This window comes from Halyomorpha halys, unplaced genomic scaffold (genome assembly GCF_000696795.3).
Source record: "Halyomorpha halys isolate HHAL.00 unplaced genomic scaffold, Hhal_1.1 Scaffold469.1, whole genome shotgun sequence".
In the NCBI taxonomy this organism is placed as follows: Eukaryota; Metazoa; Arthropoda; class Insecta; order Hemiptera; family Pentatomidae; genus Halyomorpha; species Halyomorpha halys.
Window position 1 is genome coordinate 1262368 of NW_027114062.1, and position 16283 is coordinate 1278650.

Genomic DNA, 16283 nt, shown 5'->3' on the forward strand with positions numbered 1-16283 from the left:
TATCAGAAGTACTCGCTCAAGATGTCATTTTTGCTGTTAATTTCGATTGATTGATTTTGAAATAGTGATTTATTAAAGATTTTGCTATCGGTAAATTCCGGTTATTTATTTTTCATATTTAAACAGGAGGGTGGAATGATTTACTTAGCCATGCTACCCAAATACATGGATTTGCTACAATACATAGCATACACATCATTCCATGATCGGACACACTTAAAATATATTTACATGATACAAAAACTATTTTTTTTTCTTTTTTTTCAAATAATAGTCTTCTATACACTAACCAAAATATTTTTTTCAGTTGTATTGCATTCGACAATTTTATTCCATTGGACAATTTTATTCTGTTTATTTGAGAATTTTATACTTCTATTTCACTCTCTTCTATCTCCCAGAGATCCGCTACACACGTTTGAAACGTTACGCAATTTGAAAGAATTTATTATTATATTTCAATGAGGAAGTAAGTCAAAGATAGTCCCAGCAATAGATCCGTAAAAAAAAAAAAGTAATATATAAATTTTAAAAAAACAAAATGAGTTAAATGAATGAATAAATAAGTTAAAACACAAACAAACTTGTTAAAAAAAAAAACTAAAAAAAAACTAAAATAAAAAAAAAACTGAATCCTCCTAACAAGTGATTCATTCGGAATTCGGAATGACCAGATTATCAAAATTTTAAAAATATTCTGTTCCAGTTCAGACGGAAACCTAAGTGTACAGGTTTTTTAATGATGGTTCATTCTTTGCTGTATATGAGCAATAAGGCAGAATTTGGCTCAAGATAAAACAGTTTTCCATAATTTAAAGATACTTTCTGTCTTGTACTTTAATTTTTTTTTCAGCTACCTTTCAATAATGAACTTTTCCAATTTACCATAAAAAATAAAATCAAATCAAAATTTTAGGTTTCATGCTTCCAGATATGTTAAATCCAAACGTTGAGTAAAAAAAAACAAAATCCGCCCGTAAACAAAAAAGAAAGCCTACATCAGTTTTATCTCCGAGACCAATAGACCAAAAATTATTGATTTGGTACCAACAACAACAAGTCACCCTAATGATTCTTCAAGAACTTGGCATTACCTTTCCTCCATTTCGTTTCATTTTTGCACCCTCATTAGAAATATCTTACTCCCCATGTCTCGGTTATTTATGAAGATTGAGAGCAAATCTAAAGTGTATAAAAATTATTATATCAAACTCTAACTTCTTCATTGCTTAAAATAATTATACACTGTCAATTATTTTCTTAAAAAATTATTTTAAAAGAAACATAAATAATAAGAATCCGAATAGAAAGTTAGGTGATACCATGATAATTTCAAGTAATCCTTAATCAAACTGTAAGGGTGTTGAATTAGTAACCAAAATAGTTATATAACACACAGTTGTTACTATTTATTAAATACTTAGGATTTAATAAATGACAATTAGCATATTAAATTGTACATTTAGCACTACTTTATACGATATTTTTGAGCGTTATCAGGATCATCATCTTCAATTTTATAAATTTAGTACCCATATAATACCGGGACATTTAGCTTAAAATGCTAAGTATTTGTAACTTACTACAGAATAAATATCTAAATATTTCAACTAATTACAAATGCAACTAAAATTTAATAAAAACCCTGTAGTTTTACTTTATTACTGATAATGAAACTATAAGATCTCTACCTACTACGTCAGTAGTTTCAACAAAAATAAAAAATCTACTACTCATTTACTTATTCATTAATTAATAATTGGCTTTTTTAAGGTTGATTTAATAAATTATTGAAACATTGTTTAGGAAATACATATTCTTAAGAAAATAATGTTTATATTAAGTCATGGTAAGTGACTAGTTGAAGGTAAAATATTACAATTACCTATGTTTTCATTCTTGCAGCTACCATGTTTTACGCCCGATCTCTTGTTATATTAATAATAATATCTGTTATATTTTAATAATAATACATTATTTAAAATAATATTCATAGATATTATTTATTTCTCATCTAGTCGGACTGGGTGGTGTTTACTTATTCTAGAAAAGTCAATTTTTTTTTTTTATGCGAAACAACTAACTAATATCCCTTGACCAATAATGAACTAAAAATACTCTCCTAGGGTGTTGAATATGCAAAAATCACTTTACTTAGCCCAATCACTTCAGTGCACCTCCACAATTCTACCCCGATCGGCAAGATGTAGAACGTGCAAGACAATGGTAAGGTTTTGCTCTTGTTCTGCAGGCGGCCGTGAGGTACGACCGACACCGCATGCTCCTCAAGGGCTTCGAAAAAGAAAATGTACTCCCTCCAAAGGCGGGAAAAGTTTATTTTTTTGGCGGGGGTGCCCGGGGTCATTTCTAAGCAAGAGCCGGAGGGCACATCACCGTGGGAAGGTCGGGACAGTCTCCGCTTCATAACTCACCTAGCCCATCAAGTGCTTCGTCCTCGCTGCGGTTTGTCTTCCACAGTCCATTCTTCTTTATAGCTTTTCCGGAAAATGAAGCTGAAGAAAATAAAGAGTATTAAGTCACGTTTCTCCGAGCCAATAGATTGCTGGGAATGTGCGCCGCTAAAGAGATGTTAGAAACTCCAATCTGGGATTCAATTTGAGCCTATTTTGACGCTATTTTATAAATCTGATCATAAACAAGAAATAAAAAGATAAATCGCAAATTAAATAATTCGGTTACTCAAATTATGAATTATGTTTTTAAATATAAAGGTTCTGTTCATCTGCAACTGTTTATTGAGACTAAACTTCAATTTTTAAGAATAAGTTGCTAATTAAAATAGTTGATAAACATCTTACAACTATGAAAACAATTCGGGAATTAGCTATATAACACTAAAATATTTTAGAATTTTTTCCTTCTCTATGACCATATTTTTGTATTTGAAAATCGATTTCTTTTAAAGAATATACTCCTTCCCTAAAAATGAATTGAGTGTGCACAGAAGAAATTCAGAAGTAGAAACTAGATTTAAGTTTCGTACCAAATACCCACTAAAAACTTTACAGGAGGGTATGAAAAAAAAATTTAAGTTAATCAAGTAATTGGTATTCATTACGTATAAGTATAAAAGATGGTATTTATTTTATTGTTTACTACTAAAAGTATGATGGTAGCTTTGTATTAATGCAACAAACTCTTCGAAAAAAAAAAAACGTACTCAGAATCGAAACTTTTAAAAGTCATTAGTTTTACAACTTTGGTTCTGCAATCAATCGAATTTGTATTCGTACATAATCGGTCAAATTGTTAATCCAATTTTTATGAAATTTTCAAAGATTTTATGAGTTAGAACATATTCAATAGCATGTTGATTTTATTACAGATGTACAATAGTTTCGCACATGCAGGTGTAAATATATTTTCTTGAGTACACCTTTATTCTGAAAACTGATTCGGCTGAAATTTAAAGGAAAGTTGAGCATTAGTGTAAAGATGATGAACTATAAACTTTATCCTATATCCTCAACAGCTTTGAATGTGAATTTATTCCCCTCGAAATATACATATTTAAAAATGGCTGGTCAAAGTTGACCCAAATTTAGAGAAAAGTTAGGGATTAGGATTGACATAACCTAGTATAAGTTTTAACTAATTCCATCAATTACTAAGCTCACCCAAAGCTTACTCTCGCTAAAACTTATGTTTTTGAAACACCCATATTTCAAAAACCGGCTCAAATTTCATTTACTACTTTTACATATCCCTGCTAAAAATTATTTTCCGGAATTTTTCCATCAACGGCTGTTGTCGCAACGTTATTTTCAAACGACGAATAATTAGGCTTGAAATTTGGATAATTTAATACATGCAATTATGTAATTATGCAGATAAAGGATAATTACCATAAAAAAAAAATTCAGAACACAAAATAAGGGGATAAAAAAGAAGTGAGGAGATGCTATACTGATGTACTCGGCTGACTTTTTTTTTTTACCTTTATTAGATAATTTGGTGGGACCATTTTTTTTTTTTATATTCAAATAATTGTTAGGACATAGAAGGTAAATCAAATAAATAATCCTTGATTAAACATGACAAGAAAGGAAATTTAAGATATAGAATTTATTATTTTCTTATTATGTAAATCCGGCATGAAGAAATATTTTTTAAGATGTACATGTCATTCATATTACACTTGCGGGAAAATTCATATATAAGTTATAAAAAAGCCGAAATAAATTCTCCAGTTTCACACGCTATAAAGAGTTCTGAAATTGATGTGGCTTATCCACTAACATATTGGTTTATCAGAATAGATTTATGGAGCTGTCTATAGAGACAATAGATCCCCGCTTAACTGGCCGAATAAGTAGCAGTAAAAATAAAATAAATAATAAGAAGCCGTAAAAATAAAATTAGTAAAGTTTTAAATAAAAAAATTAATTTAGGTAAACAAAAGCAAATAACTGACATTTTGACTATTACAAAATAATTAATACTCTTCAATTAAATCGTGTATCTAAACATTTTTTTTTAATTGGTCTAATAAATTTTGTTTCATCATATATTAGTGTACGTATCTTTGTTCCGGAAGTATAATGGCACAAATGTGAACTTAATAATATTGACTTAATTGTATTAGAAATAAAACCATCCATAAAAACCTAAATGTTCCCTATGTAACCGATCTAGCCCGAACACGATATCATCATTCCTTACATTATAAACTCCCTAACCACCCAAACCCACTAGTTTCTAACCTTGCTTCATCTTCCATTCCTGGCAATCCTCCGAGACGCCTGAAAAGAAGATGGCCTCGTGACCTTATATTGTAAAATGTGTTTAGAGTTCTACTACTTGGTAGTTTCTCTACATGGTGTATCATATCATTATCATCATGTCATTATGATCAAATTTGCTTGTTGTATTTTTTATACAATTGTAAATATCAATAAATAAATAAATTTAAAAAAAAATTGTATTAGCGGAGTGAAAAATGCATTTAAATGCATTTTTGCAGTCAATAAAGACAATTTTACAGTTGCCTCATTGCCGCACCCCTAACCTGAGCTGCAATTTGAAATTATATACTAACTTTAGAAAACATATGAGTTAAGCTAGTATTGGAGGTTTTTTATTTATAAATTTCGAATTAACTGGCACTATCGCTTAACTATGTCTTGGTTCCGACTTAGACCGTGGTTCTACTGTAGCTTAAATGAAAATTTCAAAATGTTCTACTGTAATAGAATCATATTAATTATTCTGTTTGATTTATAATTTATAATATTATTATTTTACCACCCTCTCTACATATGCATGAAAATATTACCTAGTAAATAAGTAATCAATCAATAAAATAAATAAATTACAACATTATACATTTTTTGAAAATTATAAAAAAAATAACTCTGTAACCCCGAAATTAAATTAAACAAAAAATCACTTTATATCTTTTTTCTGCTTTAAAAAACTAGGCATTTTATATTTTCAGCTTAAAATATTTATTTATTCCTCTATGAATATTGAAGAATTATGCAATTCAGTAATACAAAAAAAAATTAATTTATTTAAATCATAATACATATTTAATTATAAAATATAATTTATATATTATGGAATATATTAACCATTAAACTTTAATTATTTAACAGCTAATTATTTTATGTTTATATAAACTGAATTTCAATTCAATATTTATAACCATCTTTTATAATGAAGTCATGATTATTTCAATATGAAGAAGAAGAAATAGGAAAATGAAAAGGACTACTTTGTAAAAGGGTATGTAATTAAGAGGGGCCCTAAGCTAATATGGCGGAGCTAAGTGGAAGTGGAGTAGAAAGAAGGGCCTTCAAATATTCAAGAGGGGCTGAATGGGGTCTGCACAGAGCAAATTGGAGAAAATACCTCGGGTGGAGTGGGAAGGCATGAAATTAGCAACTCCCTCCTCATTCCCTATTCGCAAAGTCCGAGGTGTGAATATTTCAAAAGGCAACGAATGAATTGATAACAGGGTCAACCGATCCTCTCTATGTGTCTGGCCGTTCAAAAACAAAGTAAACACCGCACCCTTCAAATGAACCTTCAAAGGGCTCGTTAACTCTAGGTGGTGGAGAAGAGGAGTGATGGTATTTGTCTTCAAGTAAAATGGATTCATGTCCGGAGAGTCTTTGCATCGAAATCCGTACGATGTCGGTTGATCGTATTAAGGAACAGTTGCACAACGGAGTAGTTACAACATGTTATATTTATATAGTGATGTATTTGTCAACATAATCATTATGTATCATCATTTTTTAATCTCGAAATTGTTACACCAAGTTATATTTTCGCAGTATATTCAGAGTAACTGACGTTTCCGATGGCCTATAAAGAAACAAGCTAAGCTATACTTGAAACTGCCATCAAATTAGGATTGTTATAAAAAAAAACAATTTTTTGTAACCTGATACCATTAACAAGGCAATATTAATTCAACCCTATTGGTTCTTCATACATATTATGTTGAATTTGAAACTATAAGAAACAGATATTATACAATAGACATCTTGCTTAATAAACCAAAATTAATCCTTATATGTGAATACTAAATTCTACAAAACAATCTTAAACAAAAAAAAAAAGGATAACAGATCGCAATTTTTTTCAGGACTGTTCAATCGTTATTCTTAGGTTTGGCACCAAGCCACCTCTAATGAAGAGCGGAATTCGACGTTACGTTCGAATCAATTTGTTGTTTCAATAACGAATATTGTATGTACTCTACCATATAAAGATTAAGGAAATAGGAGACACTAACGAAAATGTTTAAATTTTGGAGGAAAATGGTCAATTTTGAGCTCGTCTAAAATCGTCTCTAAAAAACAATGAAACAAGCTAATTTGTCAGGCGCATAGTTTTGATAAAAATTATGAAATTTTCACTTTATTTATTTAATGTAATTTACAACTGTACAAAATAATACAATAAGTAAATATGTTTTATGTTTCATATACACTTGAAATTTTGGGAAGGAAACACCCCCATCGGTGGTACTTCAAACGTTAATTTAAATTAGAAGGTCCCGTGGCCATCTTCTTTTCAGACGCCTCGGAGGATTATCTGGGATTGTTAGGGATGAAAGATTAAGAATTAATGGGTTAGGATGGTTAAGGAGTATGAAATGAAAAGACGCATATCTGTTTTGGGCCAATTCTGCAACGAATGGGAAGGTCTTTGTGAATGAGTTGTAACGTAATAAGGAGCATCAAGGATTTTACGTAGGATTTTGGATTGTAAGGATTGGATGCGGAAGGAATTAGATGGTTTGGTGGAGCCCCAGGGCTCAATTCCATATGTCCAAATTGGTCTGATTATCGTAGTGTATACTAATTTTTTGTAGTGAATGGGAAGTTTAGAGCGTTTGTCAAGTAAGTGTTGTAGCAATCGGAATCTACGAGCAGTTTCTTGTCGTTTCAGTCTAGTGTATGGCTTCCAAGTAAGTCTCTTGTCAAGATGGAGTCCTAAGTATCGAATCTGTTCAAAACATTTTCACTTAAAATCTGAAATATTGTTCTAGTTTTTCCAAAAGCAAACTCTGTCCGAAACATTTTTTATTTTATTTATTACATAAAATTAATCAAATTTTGGCAACTAAAATCCAAAATCCAAAACCTTTGTTGCAATCCACAATTCTAACATGTAAATACTACTCACTGGACCTGAGCATGAAAAATATTCATAAATTCATGAAAACAAATTAATTCAAGCGCCCCATTGATACCTGAATAGTATATTTGATTATTTTGGACTACATTGTTTTTATTTATATTTAGTACACTAATATTTATACTTTTTTTAAGAACAATACTATTAATGAAACTTAAAAAATTAAATCGTCCGTTTTCTAAACTTGTTTTGTGAATTTCAAAATTGGATTTAGTGTTATTAGACTGAGTTTTAGGCTCTGAAAATACCTTTTTCCTGTATACGTTAGCGTTGCAAATATGCAGTCTTGGGTAGAAACAAAGGCTTCAAGACCATATCCAAAAAATAAATTCAATTTAACATAATTTACCTCGATCTATATAACGTATGATACAGTTTGTTGGAAGATGTCTAATTTAGGATTGCACAAATGTTTTTTGAAATACAAAAATTTAATATGAAAACTGTATTAGGTGAATAAAAAAATAGATCTAATAAATGAGGAGTTACACGACATACATATTTTAAATCTTTTAAATTAACAATCGCACTTGAATTTGTGTGATTGACCATCAACATCTTAATTTGTGTATTTTATTAGTAATATCATTACAATTAATATACAATCCACAGCTCTTAAACTTTTACATATGTTTCTGTTTTAAATTAAGATTCATTAGCAGTATTGTTGGCTGTTTTTAATTATAATTAATGATTTTTCTTTTCTCTTTCAGGAGGAAATGCGATTTGAGGATGGAAGGAGACACTAAAGAGCCGAAAGACTTGACGCAATCACGAACAATTTTCACAAATGCCAACATCAAACTTAGGTTAGTTTAGTGAATTTTTATTTCTTAGAATATATTTTTTTTAATTCACCTAATTATTTTAATTATTACATAAAAATATTATGATTTGTGTTTATTTAATTTAACTGGATAACTTCTTCTTTGGCTCTACAGTCCAAGATGAACATAGGCCTCCCGGACATTCAACTCCAGTCCACTCTATTTAGAGTCCTCCAACTAGTCACTCCAATCCTCCCGAGGTCCTCTTACATATCCTTTTGCTAGGTTTTCTTTAGGCGTCCTCTTTTTCTCCCAGGGATAGTTTCTCTTGTGATATTTGCCGTTGTTTCGTTGAGTACCCTTTCTAAATGACCAATCTTCTTGACTTGATAAGTCGCACATCTTCTTGTCTATTAAGACCAATTCTTTATTATTTCTTATGCGCCAGGTTATCTACATATTGGATTGGTTCCGCCAAAAAAACTCTAAGAGCCCCTTGATCTTCCTTTTCAAATGTTCATGTTTCAGCATCATAATGGACTAAGGGTCTAATGAGAGATATTTATCTACATATTTTTAAATAACTACTAACTTTTTATCATAGTAAAGCCACGCCTATTCGAATAATGTTATTATGGCTATCCCAGATCATGAGAAAATTTTAAATGAGATGATATGATCAGGAAACAAAATATGCTTGATATTAAATGCATTTACAAAATTAATTAGAACAAAATTTACATAGAAATTCATTATTTAGGACATGTCAACATTTCTAAGTTATTTAAAAATGTTTACATTTAATTTGAAATAAATAGTTTTTTTACGTTCTTTTTCTTACAATGCCCATTTTTAACGGTTACCGACAATTCAATTTAATAACAATGAGCTATGAGTATACTTTTTCAAAATATCGAACCAGTTTGCGTACAGATTTCAAATATAAATATCTATTAAAATAGTATATAAATGCATTTTAAATAAGAAATCATTATTTCGTTCAAAATTAAAATTATGAATATCTATTAGCTCTAAGCAATATAATATCGGCCTAGTTTATTGCAAAGAAAAAAAAGTCAATAATAAAATAAGTACGTAAGAGATTAAAAATACCGTTCAGGCTAGGATTTAAAAACAAAAACATGTTTGTTTTTTCACAAAGTTATTTCTTGTTCTGTAGGTTATATAGTAGCATTTTTCCTTTGTGCTATTTATATTATAATCAATTTTATTATTAACCAATATATTTCGTTGTTTTTTTTTCACAAAATTATTACTTGTTACGTGTGCTCTATAATAGCGTTTTTTTTTCTGTTTGCTATTTTTATTATAATAATTTTTAGCATAAACAAATATATGTTTGTTTTTTTCTTACTTAAAAAAATATTTGTTAAAAATCTGATTCGAAAATCTGAATTCAGCTTTTTCATGTTCTTCGTTATTTATTTTATGATTTACCTATCCGTTTCGTCCTTTAGTACAAACTATCAAGTTATAAATTAGTGCTATAATCTTAATTATATATTTAACCTACATATTTGTTTTATTTACTAAGATATACTTTACATGCCAAAGATATATTTAATGATGATGTTTTTACAGTGGGAGCCCTGGTACCTCACCGACCAACTCCCCGACCCCAGGTGTTGGCTACAACCACAAAATGTCTGGGATACCGTTCGTGGCGGCCGCAAATCGCTACACGGCCCCAGTCCACATAGATGTCGGCGGCACCATCTACACATCATCTCTGGAGACTCTAACCAAGTGAGTGATTATTTATTCTTAACTTTATTATGCACATTGAAGAAGTATTGAATACTCCACTCCAAATGACCTTGCCACCAAAATAATTTCATCCATCAGAGATATCCAACATCATCCAGAATTTACCAACCCGCAAAGCTCCTGGTTATGACCTAATTACATTCCATGTTCTAAAACATATTCTTCGAAAATCTGTTATATTCCTACCTTACATCTACAATGCTGACCTCAGATTCACATATTTTCACTCTGTTACCTATCGTGGCAAAAATCCTTGAGAAACTTATCTTAAAACGCCTGTACCCCATCCTAGATTCCAACCACTTAATTTCAGATCTCCAGTTTGGATTCCGAACATCCCACTCCACTATCCAGCAATGCCATCGTGTTGTTGATGTAGTATCGTCTTCATTGGAGCGCAGAATGTACTGCTCGGGAGTCTTTTTTGATGTAGAACTGGGCTTTGATCCTGCTATACAGGATCCGTGAATTCCTACCCCCTACATATTATCTCATTATCCGTTCTTATCTCTCAGACAGGTTATTTCAAGTAAATCACAATAGCGCTTATTCATCCCTGTTTCCTCAGTCTGCTGGTGTACCTCAGGGTAGTACCCTTGGTCCTATCCTTTATACAGTTTTTACAGCTGACATCCCAACCCATTCTAACACTATTCTCACCACCAATGCCGATGACACATGCCTATTGTCAGTGAATAATGAATGATCGTTCCATTGTACCCCAATCCCTCCAATCCCACATCCACAAGAATGGTGCCAAAACTGGAGGATTAAAATAAATTACAATAAATCCCACCAAATCACATTTACCCTTCGTCGTAAAACTTCGTCTTGCCCCACAGTATCTTTTAACAATACCCCACTTATTCCTGTTGAACAGATCCGTTACTTAGGACTAAATATGGACAAACGACTGACATGGAATCCTCATACAAGACTGAAAAGACAGGACTCAGCTCGTCGATTCCGACTATTACAACATTTACTAGACAAACGGTCCAAACTTCCAATCCATTACAAAAGACTGAGCTGCATGAGTACTATAAGGCCTATCTTGAGATACGGAATTGAGCTATGGGGCTCCACTACACCATCTAATTCCTATCTAATCCAATCCTTACAGTCCAAAATCCTTAATGCTCCTTACTTTGTCACAAATCAAATCATCCATCAGGACCTCAATGTCCCCTATGTTGTCAATTTGGCCAGAACCAGATACCAATCCATAATAAACTTCCCAACCACCCAAACCAACTCGTTTCTAACCTGGCTTCTCCTCCACTACCGAATAATCCTCCTAGTTGTCTGAAAAGAAGATGGCCTCGATATCTTCTTTAGAAATGTTTTTGGAGTTCTATCAATAGGTAGATTCTCCACATGTTTGTATCATGTCATAATATCACTTACAGCAAATTTACTTGATGTGCATATATATAACAATAAATAAGTTACTAAAAAAAACAAAAAAACTTTATTATGTTATCATCTGCTGACCCGCTGAAATGAAGGTGCAGAGAGGATTGAAATTCGCAGAGCCCATGGATAAAAGTTGTCAAATTAATAAACACAAATTAATAGTTAAAAAATTTGTTAAACCAGTTATTAGAAATTTTGAAAAAAAAAATTTAATAGATAAGAAATAAAAGAAAAGGGTATTGATTTTTTTGTCTTGGTGAGCCTGGACAATGAATTTCACTTGATTGCCAAACCTAAAGCTTTAGTGGTGTTATTATGAAAAAATTACTTAAATAATTATTATTAAATAATTTTCACATTGCTGAGCAATATTTCGATAGAATTATTTGTAAAACTTTAGTAAAACTATGTAAAAAAACTAGTTTTCGAATAGTCCCTTAATTCATATATTAATATTATTAAAAATAAAACGTATGAAATAATTAGAATTAGAAGGGGGCACAGTGACGGCACCGTACTGTTTGATGTACAACATTACAGTATCTCTATTGTATTATCATCACCAACACCAAAAATTAATTATAGGGAATCATTGCTACCTACCCGCACTCTCACCCCAAATATAGAGCATCTTTTTATCTTATACCTAAAGTATTAACAAATAGCGGGTAGAGCAGCGTTTGAATTTACTTCGAGCTATGTTGTAAAAGTAGCTAAAACTATGTGCGGAGGCCCTGCAAACCTGTGAAAATATACACAGGCAATAAGGCAATGTTATACCCTAAGAAAAACATAAATTAGATGATTAGGCGTCGGAAATTAGTAACAACAATACCTGGCCTTCGTGAGTAATCTATAGCACAAGACCAGCACCTTCCTCATACCTTACATGCTATTTGCTTATCCAATGTAATAGTCAGGCAGTCTACTGATTGTCAATTTTGCATTTGACAGGTGTGAATGTAAATAAAAATTGAAAGAAAGAGAAAAAAAATATTTTTGCTAAAACGTCTGAACGTACGATATTTAAACGTAGTCCCTTGAATATTGCGATTGGCGACAGACCTCACATTTGAGTATATGTTATCTTGATTAGTTCGTCTTATTTTTCGTTCATTTTGGAGCCTTCACTGAAAACAATACTAAATAGTAGGCAAATAAAATACACAATAATTGTTTTTTTAAGTTTCATTTATTTTTTTTTTTTGGTCATTTTTAATTATTTTAATAATTAATTTTGTTCTATCACCAATAATTGAAAATGACCGATAATAAGCAAATATATTTTGGTCAATCACTTTCCAGTCTTAATAATTTCATAACTAGTTCTCTTAACATTATATTTTATAGAAAAACTGTCAACATAATTTATTAACAGTAAAAAAAAAATAGTGAAAATAAATAGAAAAAAATACCCTACCATGTTTTTTAAGACTAAATATATGTTGTAATCTTGAGGTACATATTATAAATTGATATCATAATCATTTTTTATTATTTTCATTACTTGCAATATTTATCTCTTGAACAACAGTAATAAACAAGAATATTAGGTTAGAAAAGTAAAAATACAATTCCTAATTATTTATCCCACCTGTTTTTATTCTGCTTGCTTATATTTTTATATTTATGACCACTAGAGTCAGATAATAAAACGTATTTATTGTATTATGAAAAATATATTAAAAAAACGCTGAGCATAACTCAAAAAATATAGACTTTATAGTAAAATACCTGTAGGTAAGATCATTTGAAATGAATTAAATTCCGTACAATCAATAATGAAATTGAACCATTGTGAAAAGAAATACAACATATTAGAATTTGAGTATATGTTAGGGTTTATTATCAACCAAGATTCAATGATTCGAAAACATATTTTTATAGTTATTTATTTATACGATAAATAATTTATTTCAATAATAGCTTTTATTTAAATCATACATTTTTTTTATAATTTAGTATCTTTAAATGTTGTATTTTTCTGCTAATGATGACTATTGAAAAAAAAAAAGTTTTACGTTATAAAAGAAAAATCCCTTAAAGCAATAATATGAAACTCCAACATCCAGTATATAGACGTTGTACATGATATGGCGTAGGTTGTAGTATATAGCAAGCCTCCGTTGATCCGTATGTACGATGAAAGAGGACAAGCGTGATAGCCGTGGGGGACACCTGCGGCTAGGACCTTGTCTCTTCAGCTCACACATCCTGTCGTCCGCTGAGCCCTTGTAATTAGTTGATGCGAGGTCACAGCTATATCCGTCTCTACATTCACGGGTACACTGCCGCTTTCAGGGTGTACTTAGGTTTTTGGCCTGGTCATAAGGGATATTGGGGCTTGAATGGGAAGGTTTAGTAGCTAAACAATAGTGTGATAATACGAAAAAGAATAAATTATATTGTAGGAAATGGAATGTGAAAGATAATAGGTAATATATAAATTGTTCTGAAAGTAATTTAATGAAGTATCAGTTTTACTACATTTACGTTGATTAAATTTATTTCCTTTACTGGTTTAATGTTTATAAAATATTATAAGGGAAAATGCTAAATTTCTCTTATTTTCTACTTTATTTTGCTAAGTATGTTTGTTGAAGCCTTTATCGATTCAAAAACTCAATAAACCATGATATTATTTTTTATATAAAATAAATTGTATCCAAATTATTGTCTCAAAACACACTTTATTTCTGTAAAAGTTTCGATCAGTCGACATACCTCAAGAACAATCTATAAAATTAAAGCTTTTATTATACATTTATTTTTTTTAAGAATTTTAACAAAAAACATTACTAATAAAATGACCTTAAATACAAATTTATAACTCACATCCAATTATTTAAAAACTTTTAGCAGGCCATTCTGCCTAGATCATCAATTACCCCATGAGGCAAAAAAAAAAAACATTAGGGAATCATATTAATTAATTAATAAACTTGCCTTAACTTATGTATAATTATCTATTTTGTCACTCTTCAATTAAATTTTAAAACTTTTAATTAAAAATCAATTTAACACTATTATAACTTTTTTAACGCAACCTTCGTCACACTCAAAGTGAAATGTTAAAAATGGTTGTACAATAAAAGCTGGTATTTGATATATTGTCCTTGAAGATGGCCGCATAGGTAGAAACATTGGAATTCTAAAGAAATAAAGTGTGTTTTGAAACCTGACTTGGATACAATTTATTTTATTTAAACAATCGATAAATCATTTCAATTCAGTGTCGTTGTTGATGATTGAAATACATTTTTTGTAATACAGTTATAATATTATTTTTATTACTTGAAATTCATAGTTAATTACTTCGCTTTGATGTAATTTAATTTTCTAATCGAAATTATGATCCTAAACATAATAAAAAATCAACATTTAAGCCTTATTAAAAATTATATATGTTTAGACATTCTCACTATTATCAATCAAACAATAAATCATTAACCAACTTGCTATATTAAATTTATTTATTAATTTAGATATACCTAATAAATTTTGTCTTTTATACTTTAATTTATATTTAATACGAATTATATTAGTACTTTATATATTCAATAATTATATTAATTGTGGAATATTTTGGTCAATAACCAACAGTTCTGTTTAGAGTTCCTGTTAACCCCTCTACTCCACGAGTTGTAGCAATTATCCTTATTAAACACAGACCTAATGATGATAGCTAGGGTATTAACATTGCAATTTTTTAGGACGATGAAAATATTTTGGTCAATAACTAACAGTATTGATAATGAATATCGTAATAAATAAATTGCTTATTGCTTTAATCGACATTTCATCCTTTAGGAGCCTATTTGTGATATGTCTAATTTTTAATGAAGTCTAGCCTGATAAAATTAAAGTTATTCTTGGAAATTTCAAAAGATCTTGGTGATAGGAAATATAATATGAAAATTGGAATAAATACATCAAAAAGATATTATTACAGTTAAGAATGGGCGAAATTGTCTAAATAATGTTTAGGATGAACCTTGCTTCCGTTTCCCTATCCCTGGCCAGATAATAAATCTGTGTAGTTGTAATTAACCTTATTCGATATCAAGATTCACCCGTAGGGAAAGGATATCGATCATTGGAGCATCGTAAGCACCTCTGTAGGCTTTCCGAACACCATGTATATTTAATATTGTAAATTCTAACTTTTACGTCTGTTATTATTATTTTTAAAGGACTTACTTATGATTAAAAATTATCTACTTATTAGTTAAAAGGCTTATTAAGCGAAGTGATTTTACGATATATATAATAATAATGAAGGCCAGATGAACACGAAGGTTCGATGCCGATACCTCTAAACGCTCTCTGCATATATCCTTCCTGTGATGCCCCTTCAAACCCAATTCTACTAAATAAGTTTTAACGTGATCCTCCCACCTACGTTTCAGTCTACCCCTCGAACGTTTACCCGTCGGTTCAGTGTTTATTAACATCTTAGGGATCCGCACGTTACTAAGCCCTACAACCTTACGATCTTATACGCCGCAACGCTATAACTTGAATTATATTTAACGGATGTAGGTCTCTAAATTCAGCGTTATGTAATCTTCGAAATTCTCCCGTCAGTTCATCCTTTTTCGAACCGAATATTTTACGTAATACTATATTTTCGAAAAC

At 30.4% G+C, this 16283-nt stretch overlaps 1 protein-coding gene across 2 annotated transcripts in view; it reads left to right on the forward strand.

The window, feature by feature from the left end:
- twz (BTB/POZ domain-containing protein twz) overlaps nucleotides 1–16283 on the forward strand; it is a 172167-nt gene that overhangs the window by 113113 nt on the left and 42771 nt on the right. For both annotated transcript variants that reach the window (XM_014424426.2, XM_014424425.2), the window contains 2 exons: nucleotides 8388–8483; nucleotides 10044–10208. In XM_014424426.2, coding sequence (XP_014279912.1) covers nucleotides 8407–8483; nucleotides 10044–10208 — 242 coding nt within the window. In that variant the 5' untranslated portion in view covers nucleotides 8388–8406. The remainder of the gene's footprint in view (nucleotides 1–8387; nucleotides 8484–10043; nucleotides 10209–16283) is intronic.